This window comes from Pungitius pungitius, chromosome 4 (genome assembly GCF_949316345.1).
Source record: "Pungitius pungitius chromosome 4, fPunPun2.1, whole genome shotgun sequence".
NCBI lineage: Eukaryota > Metazoa > Chordata > Actinopteri > Perciformes > Gasterosteidae > Pungitius > Pungitius pungitius.
In genome coordinates this window covers 13,068,254-13,086,178 of record NC_084903.1, presented here as the reverse complement: position 1 = coordinate 13,086,178, position 17,925 = coordinate 13,068,254, and the positions used below count along the sequence as shown (strand labels likewise).

General features: G+C 38.8%; 3 protein-coding genes across 4 annotated transcripts in view; 1 reads left to right on the top strand and 2 right to left on the bottom strand.

Moving 5' to 3' along the window:
* Positions 1-17,925, bottom strand: part of rpl13 (ribosomal protein L13) — a 321,135-nt gene that overhangs the window by 255,614 nt on the left and 47,596 nt on the right. The gene's annotated exons all lie outside the window — the stretch shown is intronic.
* On the top strand, positions 1,833-5,952 carry LOC119229138 (cytochrome b5). Of its 2 annotated transcripts, none has more exons than XM_037489316.2 (5): positions 1,833-2,334; positions 2,966-3,094; positions 3,679-3,705; positions 3,814-3,842; positions 4,087-5,952. In XM_037489316.2, exons 1-5 carry the CDS (start codon positions 2,137-2,139, stop codon positions 4,175-4,177), a joined length of 474 nt encoding a protein of 157 aa, XP_037345213.1. In that variant the 5' UTR covers positions 1,833-2,136; the 3' UTR covers positions 4,178-5,952. The 2 variants fall into 2 exon arrangements, with proteins under 2 accessions (XP_037345213.1, XP_037345205.1); XM_037489308.2 differs by having other exon boundaries at positions 4,084-5,952.
* On the bottom strand, positions 7,702-12,468 carry zgc:162592 (uncharacterized protein LOC561993 homolog). Its single transcript, XM_037489296.2, has 2 exons — positions 11,221-12,468; positions 7,702-9,767 (listed from the first exon to the last, which is right to left on the bottom strand). Exons 1-2 carry the CDS (start codon positions 12,023-12,025, stop codon positions 9,472-9,474), a joined length of 1,101 nt encoding a protein of 366 aa, XP_037345193.1. The 5' UTR covers positions 12,026-12,468; the 3' UTR covers positions 7,702-9,471.

The following is a 17,925-nucleotide window of genomic DNA, read 5'->3' as shown; positions in this document are numbered from 1 at the left end:
TGGCTAGTTAAAACTGACTCTTGTCTTCTGTTTTCCCTGAATACAACCCAGTTGTTTGAAACAAGAGATAATGCAGGAAACATAGATGAAGGAATGAATAAAAAGTAAAAAGTAAGAGTTAAAATAGGGCTTCGCCTGACTTTCAGTTGGCTCAGGCCCTAATTAAATAATAATGATATCACAATATATTGCCTGCTCTCTTCCCAAGAAAGTTGATGGTTAACGGTTACGCTGTCTTGACTGAACAATGTGATTTCTCTTTATATTATATTTTCTACTATGAAGCACTATGTGTTTGTCTACCAGCCCGCTCTGTTCCCAGAACCAACCTGTCCCTGTATATTCAATTGATGTCACCTACTTAAATTATAATACAAATACTTCTGTTATACTGATTTTGCCTATGTTCTGAATGCGTTGGCTTCGGCTTTGCAGAAATTGAACCTGAAGGTCTACATGTTTAATTCTGAGTAGTGTTTCGTCAGATTATCAACCTGCTTATTTCCTCCACACCAACGTTTACTAAAAGCTAAACGAAGCATGTCCCCTTTGCCCTTAATCTCTATCATTTAAAATAGGTGCAAGAACAGGGTCAGATGTAACAACTGGGTTATTTATTTACTTCTCTTCTATCCACTTCAATTATATTGCACTGACAAACTTTTTTTTAAACAGGTTGTGTTAAAAGACACAGAGGGGTGAAAATCAGCTATTTAAAACACATAATGAATACAAAAGTAACTAAGGGGGAAAAAATCAATGTGAACAATAAATACAAAAGAAAATGTTAAAACTTAAGAGTGCGCTAAATTATGTAACAATAATAATAATTGTGAGGACAAGATAAATGTCCTACTGCATCTATAGTCTTTTGCAATGCAAAAGCCAGGATTTTTTGGCCATTCTGACCAATAATCCTCTGCACAACAGACATATGAGCAAGTGGGTCAGTTCAAGGTGCTTTATTGTAACAAAGAGCGCAAATCATTAAAAGACAATATAGAGATATACAGGAAATCTATTGGTTTGCAGGGACAGGGTTTGAGTATTATACATCCAATGTGTTTTTGCGTTGTTTTTCCCTGATGGGCTTGTCTGACCAAAGTTATTATTGTTTCCTGAAAATGTTGTCTTTTCTTTGTTTAAGTGTTTCCTGAGACAACTAGACTTAAGTCCCCTGAAAGCCATAGCAGAAGGTGATGAAATCCAGCCTCCACAAAAGGATGTGATGAACCATTGGCCAAGTATATTTATGTTTATCAGTTAAATACTTATGCTTCACATGCTTTCAATGAGCACCATAGGAGGCAAATCAGTACATAAAATTCCTATTATTCAAAATGTAAAATTACAGAAGTATATATGTTTTGCCCAGGACTATAAACCTACAACCAACCACATTTTCTGTTGTACTATTCATTATCGAGTTAGAGATTAAGAAAAAAAAACACAAATAGTATAATGCTTAAGGAATGAATTCTATTAAATCACATTTCACAGTTATACTGTTTTATTGTGGGTTGCATAAATTGTGTTATATTATTGTTCAAACGTGTTTGTTGGTCTAAAGTCTAAAAGGTTTTATTATCGCAATAAAATTACATCATATGTTAATCATTAAATCCCAAATTTTGCCAAAACAAAGACTGTCTTACATAAATATATAAAAGACACGTTATGTCATAAAAAGACTCGTATGCGCAATATTTGCGCACAGCTGACAGCCTTTGCGCTTTTCCAAGTCTCGTGATCATCGACTGGTACGTTTTCATTGGGTGGCACTCCAGAAGACGCAACGTCATTGGTCAGTTGATGTGTTTGCAGTTCATGTTAAAGCGACACACGGGTTATTCGTCGCTTTCACATGTAGGCTGCTATGCTGGTTTAGGTTGGTTTTCTAGTCCGTTATTTTGCATTTGTTTTAATTCTGTTTTTTATGTCATTTCCTCTCTAGGCTCTCAATATGAGCTTTATTTGAGCAAAACTAACCTCATTGAAAGAGGGTGCAAACTGATCTTAGACGTAACGCAAGCTAACGATAGCTAACGATTCGTGCATACCTGCAAACCAAAGCTAACGTTAGCGTGCTTCTCCGTCGGTATCGAGTGACCGAAGCTTACTTACACCAACGTTAGAATGGGTGAGGAAACCATCGACAAACCCATTCACACTGCTAGTGAATCTGTTAATAACACCAATATAGAGGGGAACGGCGAAACGGCAGAATGTGTCAAATATTATACATTAGAAGAAATACGAGCGCATAGTATGAGCAGTGATAGTTGGCTCATCATCCACGACAAAGTGTACGACATCACAAGTTTCCTTGAAGAGGTAAGCAATAAGAAAAGCGTTCTGCTAACCGCGGTTGTGTTTGCACTATTTCTGTCATGTGTATATAAGCAAAGTCTTCGGCTAGCCTAACGTTAGCCACTTCGGCTAACGTCACTTCCTGGAATTCCCAAAAGGTAACGTCATCCGCAGTATTCAAAGTCCAAGTTTTGAGTTAAGTCGGGTTCATGAGGTTAGATCAAGTGAAATCTGCCCCCTGTGTCTCTTTCTGAAACTATCGGGAAATGTTCTAGCAACAGTTATTGTAAATTACATAAACGACTTCAGTTAAGTTGACGTTAGGTAACCAGTGACGTTGAACAGTTTCATAATGTCGCCGCTTCTTTCGTATGAGTGACTAACTTATCGTTACGTAACGCTATGTATGGATGTACCTGCGGAGTAGATTAACGTCTTTTTTTTAAAGTTATCAACTACATGTTTTGTATTCATCATACTAGCAACACTTTGATACTGGAGCTGCTCACATTTCATTTAGTTTGGACAATTAAACTTGAGGCTTTTGTATGTATATCACAACTATTGTAGTGGCGTATAATATAAATATGTTTGATATGCTGAGTGTCATTTGACCAGCTCAACACTCTCCAGTCAACCTGCCTTATGATTTCAGCATCCGGGAGGTGAGGAGGTCCTGCTGGAACAAGCCGGGTCAGACGCCACGGAGAGCTTTGAGGATGTGGGGCATTCCACAGATGCCAGAGAGATGCTCCAGCAGTACTGCGTAGGGGAGCTTCACAAGGTAAGACCAGCCCTCTGCTAGCTCTGAAACACCAGATTCCCTCGCTGTAGCATCTTTTGTATGGTGTCCACATCCTGTTGTGAATTCTGAAGTGAATTCCTTACTGTCATCTAATTGCTTTGAGGGGGGAAAAAACCTGCATTTTGTTTCAGAAAGGTGTCACATGTTGGTGCCATGGAAACTATTTGGAGTTCACATGCTTATTACCATGCGTATTACCATATTGAAAGAGTTGATATTCAATTGAAAGGATTTTTAAAAATCGGTAAACAAATTCTCACATATTAATCTAATTTTTCAGACTGCTGAAGATTGACTTTCTTCCTTAACTTAATGTAGTTTTACAGAAAACAGGATTTTTTCCCTTATCACTTACATTGAATGTATAAATTATTTCATAAAATCATCTAGTTTGTTAGTAATAATCAAGGTAATTACTGTGGCAGCACAATTCATGATAGTATTTCACTATTTTTTTTTCAATGCTTTGCAGCAATCCATATGCATGTGTAACATTGACTTTATATCGAATACGTTTATTTTAAGCCTTGGAGGATAATACAAATGTATTAATTTCCTTGCAGGATGACAGAAAAAAGGAGGAGGCAAAGGTAAGGTACAACTCACTGAAACAAAATGGGGAAAAAATACAAAGTTCTTGGGTTGTGGTTGAATTAATATACTGTTTCTCTAACTGGTGTCAAATTTTTCTCCAACAGGATGACCAATTCTCAAACTCCGAGTCTAGGTGAGTCATCATGATGGACATTGGGTGTCAAATTCATTGTTTACTGCTTATTATTCTGCTGCCATGAATCGCTTTTAAAATGGTTGATTTTTGTACAAATGGCTAAATGTTAGTATTGGTTTAAATTATTATATCAACAGTGATAGTTAGAAGGTAAAAAGATGCAATGGGGCCATAAATGTATATAATCTTTTTATGGCTTTTAAGTTTTCTGGCTATAAAGCTGTAAATTTCTTTCCAGCAGCTCCTGGACCACATGGTTGATATCTGCTATTGCAGCAGTTGCCGTTGGTGTCGTGTATCGCTACTACCTGTTGGAACACAAGTCTTCTTGAGCTGACATCATTTTTTTCATCACATTCTTTTCATCTGGAGGCCTTAATGTCCAACCAAAAACTTCCTCACGCTGAACGAGAGTGTCTGCATCCTAGAAAAAGAGCTGAGCTGTTTGATGAAGTGCTTTTTGTTCCTTTCCATCTTCATTGAGTGCACCAAACAAAGGCGAGGACTTTATTAAATTGCCAGCCTTCAGTTTCTTTTTATTTCTTGGTCCCTGCCTGTTAACAATGCTGTCCATAACTTAAATTTTCAAATGCATTTTTGTCAATAACTTTGATAACCATTGGCCTGCTCAGAAAAAGGTTTTCCTGCCTAGTTTACATGCACAATCATCTCTCACAGCCAAATGGTTGATATCAATATGCAGAGTGAAAAGATGAGGGTAATAGTTGAGATGCTACATTCTACTTTTTACACTAAGTACGGATTTCTGATGCATTTTTGTTTTATTAAAGTACAACTAAACATTTGAATGAAGTAAAAATGTTAATGATACAGAACCATATGAATCAGGAGTTTATTGCATTCACTATTCAACACATTTCTAATTTAAAATGGCTTGCTTGCATTTATTGTTTGTTAATGCATTCAAATGATGTAATGTAACTGCAGTGTCAGATCTGTTCTTTAGTTAGTTATGCTATCAGTGCTTATTTAGTGTGTGTTCTGATGCGTCCTATTTTTCTATAGTTCTGTTATCTGGAATTAGTGTTTTAACTGCCTAAACCGTATATTGATATACATTAATGTATGTAAGCCAGGAATATTTTATTATCTAGTTACAATGCTGTGCAAAAACCCTTGGATCAATAACTTCACAACTTGGTTTCCTTGTTATGCATCTTTACTCAATGCGAGTGGTCCTGCAGCTATCAGAGGGTTTGAATTGTTATTAAGTCTGGTGTGTTTCAGGCCACAGAGCATATATATGCTCAATCATTTGAGTTACTCAACATCTTTAATTTTCTAGGTTGCTGTTCAGTTGTTGGTAATGTTAAATATGCAATGATAAGGTTTGCAAAGCACTTTTCATTTCCCATGACTAATGAAACAGCAACTACAACACTTTGACGTCCACTTACCACCTATTTGTGAATCTAACTTGCTATTTTTGCATGTGACTAAAATAACTTGGATGTAAAGATCTAGTTTACTGGCTTTAATAATTCCCATCTCTTTACAGTTCAATGGTCATTCTCTGTCAAAGGTCTATGATTAAAATTCATCTTTCAAAAGATATGTAAATGGTGTGCTACTTAAGACGTTATCACACTTAATGTCTCATAATTTAACTGTCCTTTTAAAATGTCCCTTCTTGCTTGTAATTGTCAGACAAATACCTTCCTGACCTATGATGGGTATGCTTGCCAGAGAGGACAGACATCCAATAACCTCTGCTCATGACAGAAGACTCATGCGTTAATTGCTGGTGGTCCTCTTCTATACTGCAGCAAAGTCTGATACAGATTATTGAATTACCAACATGGTAGGACATGACAGGTTGATGCTGGGAGAAAGGAATACGGCCAGACACAGTAGTTTGGGCAACAGCTGAATATTAGTTATATATAGATTGTTCTATTATGGTTGTAGGCAACAATTCTATAGTAGCAAAAAGAAAGTCAGTGCATTTATCTGTACCTTGGTGGAAAGTGTGAAAGAGCAGTGACTGAATGATCCAAAATGACATCCGGAAAGTATTCCCAGTGTTTCCCTTTTTCCACATTGTATTACACCCTTTTTTTTTAAACGAATAAAAATATAAGTCACAGCCTTTGCTCAATACTTTGTTGAAGCACCTTTGGCAGCAATTACAGCCTCAAGTCTTCTTGAGTATGAAGCTACAAGCTTGGCCCACCTATTTCTGGGCAGTTTCTCCCATTCTTTGCCTCTCAAGTTCCACCCGGTTGGATTGGAGCGTTGGTGCAAAGCCATTTCCCATCTCTCCAGAGACGTTCAATTGGTTGAAGTCAGGGCTCTGGCTCGGCCCCTCAAGGACATTCACAGATTGGTCCCAAAGCCACTCCTTTGTTGTCCTGTTGAAAGATGAACTGCCGCACGAGGTCCAAACCGCTCAGTACATTGCTGCATTCATCTGTAGGTGTATTTAGCCACCCGATGAGCACTGCCTGGTTTCTCCAGACATTACACTTGGCATTCAGTCTCTGTTTCATCAGACCAGAGAATTTAGTTTCTCAGGGTCTGAAAGTCCTTCAGGTTCCTTTTGGAAAACTCCAGGCGGGCATCATTATGGGGTGTTGTGTGTAGAATTGAGGAAAAAATTAATCAATTTAGGAATAAGGCTGTAACATAACAAATGTTGGAAAAATGAAGCACTGAATACTTTTCTGGATGCCCTGTAAATGTAACCATTGTAACAATGGCCTTCATGTAACCTAGCTGAAATCCTTCCCATCTGTATAGTCCACAAGAGCCCTCACAGTGCAGAGGGCCCATGACCAGAAAACTTCACAAAACACCTATTGTTGCATTCTAGTTTAATCACACAGTATACGTATATCAAGAACTGGATGCACCCTCATTGCATAAATTATTTTTTTAAACTTCAGTGTATCTGAAAAAGATCCAATATTACATGTACTACTTGAATATGCATTGACACATCTTTTGCAATCAAAAACATGCAAATATACTCATTCAAGTGCATAGAATGAGCAAATCTTTCAAGCACCAAAAAAAACATTTAATGATTTCTTTTCCATGCAGTACTTAATATTAACACAGAGTGGCACTACAACCTCAAGATGTTATATCGTATACCAGGAAAAATGTATATTATAATAACTAAAGACTTGTGCTCACAATCCAATATATTCATCGCAGAATACAGACATTTTTATCTCCAGGTTTTCATAAATATGGAACAGCAGTAAACTTGATAAACAATGCTGTCCCACATGGGGGCACACACGTTATGCAATAGTAAAACAAAACTGAAACATTATAACTCTGACATTGTGTTGCAAAGACTATGCTATTTAAATGTTTAAAATAATTTCTCCCCAATAAGACAAAAGGTATCATGAATGTTTTTGCAATACTGTCAGTTTGGTATAGTAAGCCAAAGTAAGGAATGTTTTAGAAACTTGTTTGATCTAAATAAATGTTCTGTGTCCTAAATACATTTATATTATACATTATATACATTTATAATACATATTTCAATCTTAATGGTGGTTACAGTAGTTATAATTATGAACTCTCATGGAGAGACTATTGTATTTTTGGGAGCATATGAAGTCCTCAGATACACATCATTCCACATGACTGGATCGCCTGTCGTTTGTATCAGCAGCCATCCTCAAGGAGACCTGGGGCTGCTAATGCACAACACTCCAGCGTCCCTGGAGACCTGCTCGGCAAATATCTCAAATGGCTGGGGAAAAACACTTGGCTGGATGCTGCAGGAACAAACATTCTGCAGGACTAGTAGATTGACTTGGTCCATCCCCTACACTTTTATTACTTTAATTGAGATGTGAGATGAGATGCGTGTGTTAAATTTCTTTTTTTTTTTTTTCTTCATACATGCAGAAATGTCATTAGCAGAGATGCAGGAGCACAAACAACCAATGTGCGTGTCAGATTTGCGGTCTGCAGAGGAAATCCTTAGAGGGCTTTGTAGCTTTGACAACTGCTTAAAAGGCTCACTAAAAGGCTCTCCTTTCACAATAAAAACATCCCCTACTCACTTTTTTTCCTGAAGGATTAAGACCCGTGAAAAATCAATTTACTCTAGGGAAAAATATCTAACAAAAATATAACATTTCTGCCAAGTCACGTTGCAGAGCCAGGGGCTCTGGCCCACACCACATTAATGAGTTAATGAAAAACTACGTCTTAAATATCAGTTTAAATCCAAATAATGTAAAGTGAAAAGCTTTAAAATGTGACCTGAGAAAAACAAACTTGCATGTTTAAACACTTGTCTTTAGCAAACCATATAGTAACTTCTTACGTATTAAGGAACTTAAACGTCTTTTTTTTTTTTGATACATGACGCATTGTTAAATACTGAACTCAAACTAAGCAAAGACACTTCAAAGGCATAATGCTTTATTTCAATGGTCATCTAAAAACCATTACATTATCAATTGTTTTTTGTTCATTCTTTATAAAATTAGAAATTTAGAAACATAACAAAATGTATACATACAAAAGTCATTATTAACATAGGTAATATTTTTGCATTATTTAGATACAGTCCTTCTGATGCTTAACACATTAGTATATGCACAAACATGAACGATGGGGACACCCTTAGGCTAAAATAAGTTGTATAAAATGTACCTGAAAATCTGTTTCTATGAATGTTTTAGGAAATACTCCTGATTTCAAATGAATCTATACGAGTGTTAACTCCATTTAGTGAAAAACATGTCATTGGCATTGCCAAGTTGATTCCATACTGTGGTTGTAAGACGCTGAGAGGATGCTGCTGGACTTAAGATCTCAAAATAAACAATCGCAGCCTCAGAAGTTACCCAAGTTATCTCTTTCCAGCACATATGTGGTGACCTTTCTTCAGTGTGGCCGCATAATTAGTTTTCTCCTTTTATACACACTGAAATGCCGGGACTTGAAGGTTAACTTCCTTTAGCTGTTATAAGTCTTAGATCTTTGACGCACGGTTCAAACAGAAGGAGATTTTGATGCCGTTCATCCTTCAAAGCGCTTGTAATCGCATATTGTTCACACATTTTGATTAGGAGTCAAAATTTCTTGTGATGATCAAATTTACCAAACTCAAAGGTCTGAGCCGAATGTGTTTACGTAAGCAACAAGTCTAAATACACAACAGCTGACTAGGACAAGATTGGTTCTATAGCCATTTACAAAAATAACATTAGGCATTTCTGTGGCACAGAGAAGGCTGATAACTATAAAACAACTAAAAGGTGTTTTAAGATGCCGTGTCTGACAGTGAATCACATCTTAGAAATATGCCATGCATGGGTAAAACAAAAAAAATCCAAATAAGTTATAAATTGAGCCTATATGTTCTCCTCAACTGAACAATACATTTAGCAACAAAAAAAGAAAAGAAAAGTACACAATACTCAAATGCAGTGGTGATTAAGTGCTTGCCATGATTGCATTCCTTAGTGCAACCCTGTATGCATTGTAACCCATGTAACCCGCATCTTACCCTGAGCTCCTTATAGGACAATGGTGTGACCTCAGTTGACCTGCCCAGCAGTACAAACAGCACAGAGGTCACTAACAGTGTTTCTTACCGTGCCAGTGGAGCTCTTCTGGTGCAGACATCCTAAGCCAAACTCAACAGGGTGCAGGTGGAGGAGACACTTGAAGAACGGTCATGGACACTGTTGTTATTATCCAGAATTCCTGACACAAACTGTGTCTTAAGAGGGCTGCAGGATTCAAGCGTGTCGGCCAGTTTGGGGCAGATGGCCAGAGCCAGCCTGTGGAGGACGAGGTGGAATTTCCTGCGGAAACTTCGGTTTACCCAGAAGTAGAAGATGCAGTTGAGGAAACCATTGGATGTTGGCAGCCAAACCACCACAAACTCGATCCACTCTGGTGCGCGGCTACCCGAGACTGCTGTGGGGCAGAAAACATGACAGATTCAAGTAAAGAGAGTATTCGGAGCAACCAAACCATTCGTACAAGACGGCATCTTGACTGAGAACAGTCGCTGACCCTGTGTTGACATTTTATCAAACTAGTGTCAAATTAATCAAATGCAGTCCATCTGGATATACAGTGGTGTGAAAAAGTTTGGGCAGCCCTGATCATTTAAGATTTTCCTTTATGTATCATTGGTTGTTCGGAACAGCAATTTCAATTAAATATATCATATAGCAGACAAACAGTGATATTTAAGAAGTGACATGAAGTTTATAGGATTAACAGAAAGTGTGCAATAATTACTTAAACAAAAGTAGGCAGGTGCATAAATGTGGGCACCCTTGTTGTTATATTTGAATACCTTTAGCACTAATTATTTGAACACAATATTTGATTGGTTAAGCTCATTGACCCTTGACCTAGATACACAGGTGAAACCAATCATGAGAAAGGGTATTTAAGGGGGCCAGTTGCATGTTGTTCTCCTCTTTGCATCTTCTCTGAAGACTGGCAACATGGGAGCCTCAAAACAACGTCAAATGACCTGAAAACAAAGATTGTTTAACATCAAATCTTGAAAATGATCAGGGGTGCCCAAACTTTTTCATACCACTATCTACTTTTCGACAGCAACATTATGAAGCCATCGTAGTCCAGATTTAAAGTACCAAATAAACTGGTATCTCTGGTGCAGTAGAAGCAACCCCTTTACATAGAGGCCCTTTGAAGTTTAAGTTAAGACGGTCAGCTTCATTTTGCAGAGATTTTCATCCATATCAGATGAATTACAGCCCTCCATGGAAAAGGTCTTTACTTCTAAAAATATTCTGTGACTCCTCTTTCCGTCAATTATTCCAAGACAGAATGGTGTTGGAGTGAATGAGAACAAGTTTTTTAAAAAGCCTGAGTCATAAAACGGTCAGTAAATCCATGTCCATAATTGGCTAAATAATTTTGACTGCTACTTTTATCAGCACAGTCGCCGCGGAAATCGATAGAGACATGTGCTGAGGGGAAATAGCCATTACATGTTTGCTTAATTGGGTAGATCTTATATATAAATATAAATTGGGTTGCAAGCGCAATTTCAGGTATTTTCAAGACAGTGAAGGTCGTCTAGTCTAGACATACACTAAATAGGTACTATTCTAGAGCATATGACGTCCTCAGATGATTGTGGACACATTTGTCTTCATTTTGACTAAATGCACAGACTAGAGCCAAGCGAGATATTCTCACTAAGAACTAAGCGTGAGCCATCTCACTAAACATGAGAGCACGAGAGAGATGCTCTCACGCACACTAGTGAGATGGCATGAATGTCTCAGGTGTGTGAGTGAGTGAGTGAGTGTCTCAGTTAAGTCATATTTTCTTGTACCAAGTTTCCACATTCCTCACACCCTGCAATCCTGCATGTATCGCTTACCATTGTAGATCATAGCCGCCATGCAGGGCGTCCAACAGGCGTAGTAGGCTGCCATCACGGGCACGAGCACTCTGGATGCCACGTTGTGCCTCTTGCGACGCGCGCAGTCGTATTTGCGCAGTTTCAGCCGCTGTCTCTTCGCCGCGCACCACACTCTCAGGTTAGCGTACGTCATGACGATGGAGCAGGGGAAAAATATAAAGCACGTGAGGCCGAGGGAGTATCCGACGTTCGTGGAGTAGGACGGGTTGCAGACCAGGGACGCGGTGGAAAAATGAACCTCAATAATGCCACCTGGGAACGATATGGGCGACAGTAGGCAGGGAGGGAAGCACCAGGCGAAGGCGATCAGGAGCAGTGTCCTTTTCCTCGTCATCAGAGAGGAATATTGCAGCGGGTAAAACACCGCGATGTATCTCTCCAGGCTGATCGTGGCCAGGGTGTACATGCAGGTGGAGTACACGGTGGCATTGCAGAAGGCCACGACGTGACAAAGCGCATCTGGCCCTTCGGTGTAGTCCTTTAGCAGACTCACCCACAGATTCAAGGGCATGACCAGCAGTCCAAACGCAGAGTCTGCAGCAGTGAGAGAGAGGAGAAAGTACCGAGAGTTTCTTGACCAACCAGCCACGGAGGAAGTAATAACCAGGAGAACCGCGATATTCCCCAAAGTGATCATCACGCCCAAAACGATAATAACGCTTACTTTGACGGAGCGGTGAGCCAGCTCCCGCAGTCTCTGCGGGTCGACACCTGACAGGGTGGAGTCGGCTGGAGTCGAGACGTTGTCAAGAGTCGCGTACATGTTTCCTCACAGGTGCATGGTCGCGACCTTGGCTACACGCGAAAGCACGCGAGGTGCGAACCGATCACAGAGCCGGCTGGAAGGCGGTCACGGTGCGCGCGGAGCCGAGCTTTGGGGTCACGTTCAGGAGCAGCGCTGCAAGCTGCTCGTAAGGCTTTCACCCCGAGCATCAGAGGCACACCTGGTGCAATCAGGGCTGGGCTGGTAACGGCGCCCGTGAGCCGTTTGATGGCTCCTTTTACCGTTAAAAGGACCTAACAGGCGACTCCAAGCATCCACCGCAACAGGGTGCACAACAACTCCCATTTCCCATTTCTTCAACTTGCGTTGCAATATGTCAAATTGAGTTATTTGTTAGATCTCTCGCTGTTTTTTTTTTCTCTAGAAATAATTGACACATGAGACATGTTTGTAAAAACTTGAGTATACCTTCTCATATGGAGCGGCAGAAAGGAACAGATAGTAGATTGGATTATTTTAAGTACCTCTTAATACAAATTCACTTGCCTTAAGTTCATATATGTTGGATTGGTCCATGCAATTCTTCTTCTTCTTCTTCTTCTTCTTCTTCTTTGTGTGACTCTGCGAGAGAAAATTCCACAGTTTTGTGTAAAGGTTCAAGTTAATTTGATGAGATTTCAGAAGTCAGAGTTATCCAAATCAAGCAGGCAATAAGTTGAACAACATCTATGTGACCAATGTATTAAGGTCCGAAGCGTATCCTTAAATGTATTGCTTAGGCACAAAATCACTTCTTCTGTTTCGGCAACATGCTATTAATGCATGTGATGGGTATCGGGCTATCCTCACTCAATATGTAGAAGCCGGCCAGAAAGCTTTGTCTGTGTCTCTGTTAGATATAATTAGCAAGACAGTTCAAGTCCTGCAGGCTTTTGTTGCGTCCAGTAGGGCTGTCTGATTAATTAAATAAAGGTGCGATGTGAGTGCAGAGTGTTCTACAGCAAATGACACTTGTCACACACATCTTATTCATTTAGAAACATTGTAGTAAAACTTATCTTGTAAAACAACACACTCATTTAATGTTTTTACATAGATTTTTGCTATTTTGTACATGTTTACATTTGTAGTCCAGCGGAAGTCATCCCTTCCATTAAGCTTCATGTTTGCAGAGCAGCCCCCCTTGGCTGGTTTCATCACTCACAATAACAATGAGTCAGTCAACAATTCATCACAGTTAAGGTGTCACAGAAGATGTACGTTCTGTACAGCCGAGGTAGCCTGACACCTTACAACCAATCATGGTCCAATTTTCCCGATCACACGCCATCATTGTCAGGATTGCAAACACCTCCTGCTCCATAAACAGCTTTAAGTGTTTTTGTCTGCACTGCTGAGTGGTAGCTGCCATCTTCTCTCTTAAAAAAAACCTGCATGAAAACTGCATGATGTAAGGGCAAAGAAAAGGGCAGGAAAGATTGTCTCTGACATTTCCCGCTCAGGTAACCAATTGTTTCAGAGGTATTCTTCTCTCTGACCGCAAGTCCATTAAACAGCACACTGTTACCAGCCACAGAGACCCTGATTTTTTATATTCCCAAATGCATAATGCCAGACAATCAAACAGGTCTAGTGGCTTGTATTTTTTTAAAGCCAATTTTAAACCTTAACATCAAAGTATTTCAATTCTATGATCCTTGATAAATAGCCTTTTTAGAACAATACTTGTTGTATAAATCACCAAAGTGAACCTACTTTTTTTCTAGAGGCTGATAACAGATCCATTTATTTATATCCCTAAACATTTGGTGTTTTTAAGAATTATCTGAACAATTAGAGTACACAATCAATTCACAACCATTGAGATGGTTTATCCAATCAACCAATCATCCAATCAAAAGTTTGTTTTTAATCTAATGCACATCTCAGGAAAAAGAAGCAAGTGCACTCTGTGTCATTTTATTAACCTCTCAGTTCATTCATAAATCAAGCTCGCCTTTGGAGTATTTTTGTGTGGCTGTTTTCATGTGACAAGAGAGGATGTTTGTGTCTGTGTGTTTTGCTTCTACATGTGTGGGTGTGCACACAAAGCTTTCCCAAAGGTTTATGTGTAAATGCAGTTGACATGAGTGAGATAGAGAGATGATGAATTTGTACATGCTTGCAATTGAATATCCTGTGAGTGGGTTGACTCCTCCATTGGACAGCAACGGTAAAGTACATCCTGATGTGGAGGAAGGTAGCCATTGATTTTATCTGTCTGTACATGTGTGCTTGTGTGAGTGTTTGTGTGGGAAGTTATTGAGTTCCACCAGTGAGAGGTTGTTGCATGATGTTTGAGAGAGAAAGGTGGGGGAGGTTTGATGGGCGATTGTGTGAAAACTTGACGTCTGTCTTGAAAATCTGTCCAAATGATAACGGGTCGCTGTCAGCGCAGACAAAACTAACATGGTAGGTTTGAAGTTATTAAAGTGGTGTCATGCATCTTTTTGGGGTCTTCAAAATGTGTGGATTCCAACAAAAAACAGCATTGCATAAATTGTGCAGAAGCTGAATGGTGAGGGTACCAATACGTGGTAAGCTTATACATAATTATGCACTACACTTTTATGCAGAAGAAATATAGGTGAATAAAATTCTTTGATTTAACTCGAATGACAATATTCATATGGCTGTGTATCCTCCTAGTCTCAGAATAAATGCGTAAATTTAAAAGAATGTTACCCCAACACAATCTATAATGTGTATAATGAAGACAAAGTGTATGAGGCTCCCTTTGAAGGAGGCATACCAGAGGGGGAAGCAGATATAACTTGTATTTTAAGTTATGTTAATTAAAACAAGCTTAGATTTGCAGAGAAACATGCTATATTATGAATGCTGTGTTGGACTGAAATGTATCAATCTGATGTAAAATCCTAAAAAAAACACCTGCTGGATCATTTAAGCAGCACGCATTGAGGCTGTTACACAATTTGTGGATGTCATGGTGCGTCTGCTTGTGGAAAAATACCTACACCAAGGCTAGAATTTAGGCCTTGCATAACAGCTATTCTCCTCTAATTTAAAAACACTGGGTATTGAATAATGCTGAAACGATTTTTTTCAGAGAATTACTATTGCATTTTTTATTACAAATCCCTGTAATGATTTTGCTACAGGGATATTATTCTTTTATTTTGAAAAATGTTTGTCTCCTATTGGACCCACCAGACAAATCATGCTTTGATCATGCTCTGTATTCAGCATAATAGTAATTGTATTCAAACTAAATGGATAAATGAATAAAACTGTGAATATGAGTCACAGGGTCTGTTTATTAAATCTTCCACAATCATACCACTTGGATTTGGGGGATTTTGGTGTGGTAATGTGTTTGGATTATCAAAAGTTGATATTGTCTTTTATGGATATACATGTATACCACAGTAAATTATGGATAACATGTAAGCTGTGAATCAATCTTTAATGTGTTATAAAAACGAGTGTGTGTGTGTGTGTGTGTATCTAGAAACTGTATACAACATTGGCACACACAACTGGGCTAAAATATTTGTTTTTCTAGCAATTTTGTCTGAAAAGCCAAAATATTATGATCTCTTTCTCTATATACTGTATATATATCATCAATGGTGATGTATAAGAGAAGATGTGGAAATGTGTGTCTACGTACTCCAGGCTAGATCTAATATGTAAGGACTAAGAGTAGCTGTAGTTGAGGAAATAGGAAAGGAAAACTCTCAGTTCACAGCTGAAGTGAACGTTTTGTTTGGGATTGGCCTCCCTGCAAAGCTGATGAATTTCTCTTGTACAAGTTGGCTCTTGTTGATTGTGCAGAAAAAATGTTGGTCAACAACCAACATTTGCCAACGTTAATTTTCATGATTTCGTGTGCTGGGTCCAGAGGGGCCAGAGATGCTAACAAGCTCAGTTACGATGGCGGTTTTGAAGATTGGAGGAGGAATTAAGCTACACCACAGAGGCGATGAGAGAGAAGAGGATAAATAACACCATATAACAAATGTGGCGTGAAACACATCAATTCTGCTTGCAATCAGATAACAGTGACTTCATTGGAAATTCACTGCTAGGCAAATTGAAAATATATATATATAATTATTTTTTTCATATATACAGTATATGCTCTCCACTAATTATTTTCTTATCTATTTTACAGTCTTATTAACATCTTATAAACTGTCATTTTGGAACGATGAGAGCACAGCACTCATGAAGAGCATAAATCCCTCTCTATTCTTCTTCCCCTCCCCCTCAATCTACCTCCCTCCCTGTTCTAGGTTCAGTTCTCTTTATCTAAATAGGAGCAGGTGCTTGCAGAAGCATCCCCCAGGATTTTGTCTTTATATGAAGCTTGTTTACCATTCATGCTGTTGTTCACCAACAGTGTGTAGCTGCTGCTGTGGTATTGAATAGAGAAATAGGGAAAGTGTATTTCTTTACAAACAAAACTAAACGCAGCATATTCCATCACTGAATAAAAGCTGAACTGACAGTGGCCCGTTATCATGTGGTTGACAATTACACATATATATGGAGTTGCCATTCCATTATTGAGAGGTAGCTTGTCAGTATGATGCAGTTTTTGCCATATTTCTCTTGTTGCTTGATAAATGAGACCAGAGTTTATTGTGTTTCTTTTGTCATTATTTCTTTTTACAGACCACCATTCTTTCAAGACCCTCACTCTCAGGTTGTGCAAAACCAAAGGTACAGGATGTCTTCGTCTGACATGTGGACAGAACAGGCTGTCCAGGCTGTGTTTGCTTGGACCCTGGGGAGTCATACAACATGGGAGGTGGTTGAATGACCACACGCCACAATTGGTAAATCCCTCAACCAGACACCAATGGCCTGTTAAATAAAATGCTTTTAAACTCTAAAACGGGCAGTGATTTATGCAAGCAATCTGCTGGATGCCATTGATTAATACATTCTCTTACAATCTAACCAAAAACCAAATTGCACGCACCAGGTTGTCCGGCTGCTTAGCAACAGCTGAGATGTGGTTAGTGTAAGTATAGCTTTGTGTGTGCTGGTAGTTCCATTAACTTTTAGTGGTTAGACAAATACATTGTTCAAAACTAATAAGGTGGCCTTCAGAGCAGCATCTGAGAGGTAACAGTGAGTGCACTGCTAGTTCTGTTAGCTGCAGGTTCCATGGGCAGCAGCTGTATATGAGTTACTAAGTGAGTTATTAAAAGTTACGTGCTTTCATTTTTGCAAAATGTAGAGAATTCAACTAGTTTTTATCAAGGATGCTTCTTGTACACTTCCCTCAGTGCATTCCGTCATGATTTGTAAGCTTTATATAGGTTGGTTTTCCACAAATTAGTCCATTTATTAATGATTAAAGGCACCAATAGTGGCAGCCAAGGTGATAATGAATATGGATGTTATCAGAATCCCTTCTGTCTGCTTTAGTATGAGCACGCTGGCACAGAGACAGAAATGCGTTTCCTGGCTGCTGCTGCATCCCATGTGTCCCCTGACTTGACAACTCTCTCTCATCTCCCCCATTTACTGTCATTTCCACTTTTGCCTGCCAAAAAGAATATGAGATTAAACAAAAGTCATTGCATGTGTTGTTTACGTTTATGTGTTGACTAGTTTTAAACGAGAGGAAAGCGCTACTACACAAAACTTCATGGCAGAAAGAAATAATGAGATTATTCTTTTCACTGTTTTGCCCTATTTAGTATATTGTGGGCTTTTTAATAAGCCAATTGCATGGGCCTTTTTACGTTTCATTTTCTACTGCTTTGAAGGGGGTGACACAGTGATAGAGCAGCCATCTTGCATGTGTTTGTTGTGTGGTTTGTTTTAGTTATTTACTTTGATTTGATTGTTGATTTCTTTGAAATGTTATTTTATTTTGTGATTATTTACTTAATGAAAAACGCCTTTTACACTGACCTCCC

Coding starts and splice junctions, on each gene's coding strand:
- LOC119229138 (XM_037489308.2), top strand. CDS start 2,137: ATGGGTGAGGAAACCATCGACAAACCCATTCACACTGCTAGTGAATCT. Junction 2,335..2,965: donor TCACAAGTTTCCTTGAAGAG/GTAAGCAATAAG, acceptor TTATGATTTCAG/CATCCGGGAGGTGAGGAGGT. Junction 3,095..3,678: donor GCGTAGGGGAGCTTCACAAG/GTAAGACCAGCC, acceptor ATTTCCTTGCAG/GATGACAGAAAAAAGGAGGA.
- zgc:162592 (XM_037489296.2), bottom strand. CDS start 12,025: ATGTACGCGACTCTTGACAACGTCTCGACTCCAGCCGACTCCACCCTG. Junction 9,768..11,220: donor GGCGGCTATGATCTACAATG/GTAAGCGATACA, acceptor TCTGCCCCACAG/CAGTCTCGGGTAGCCGCGCA.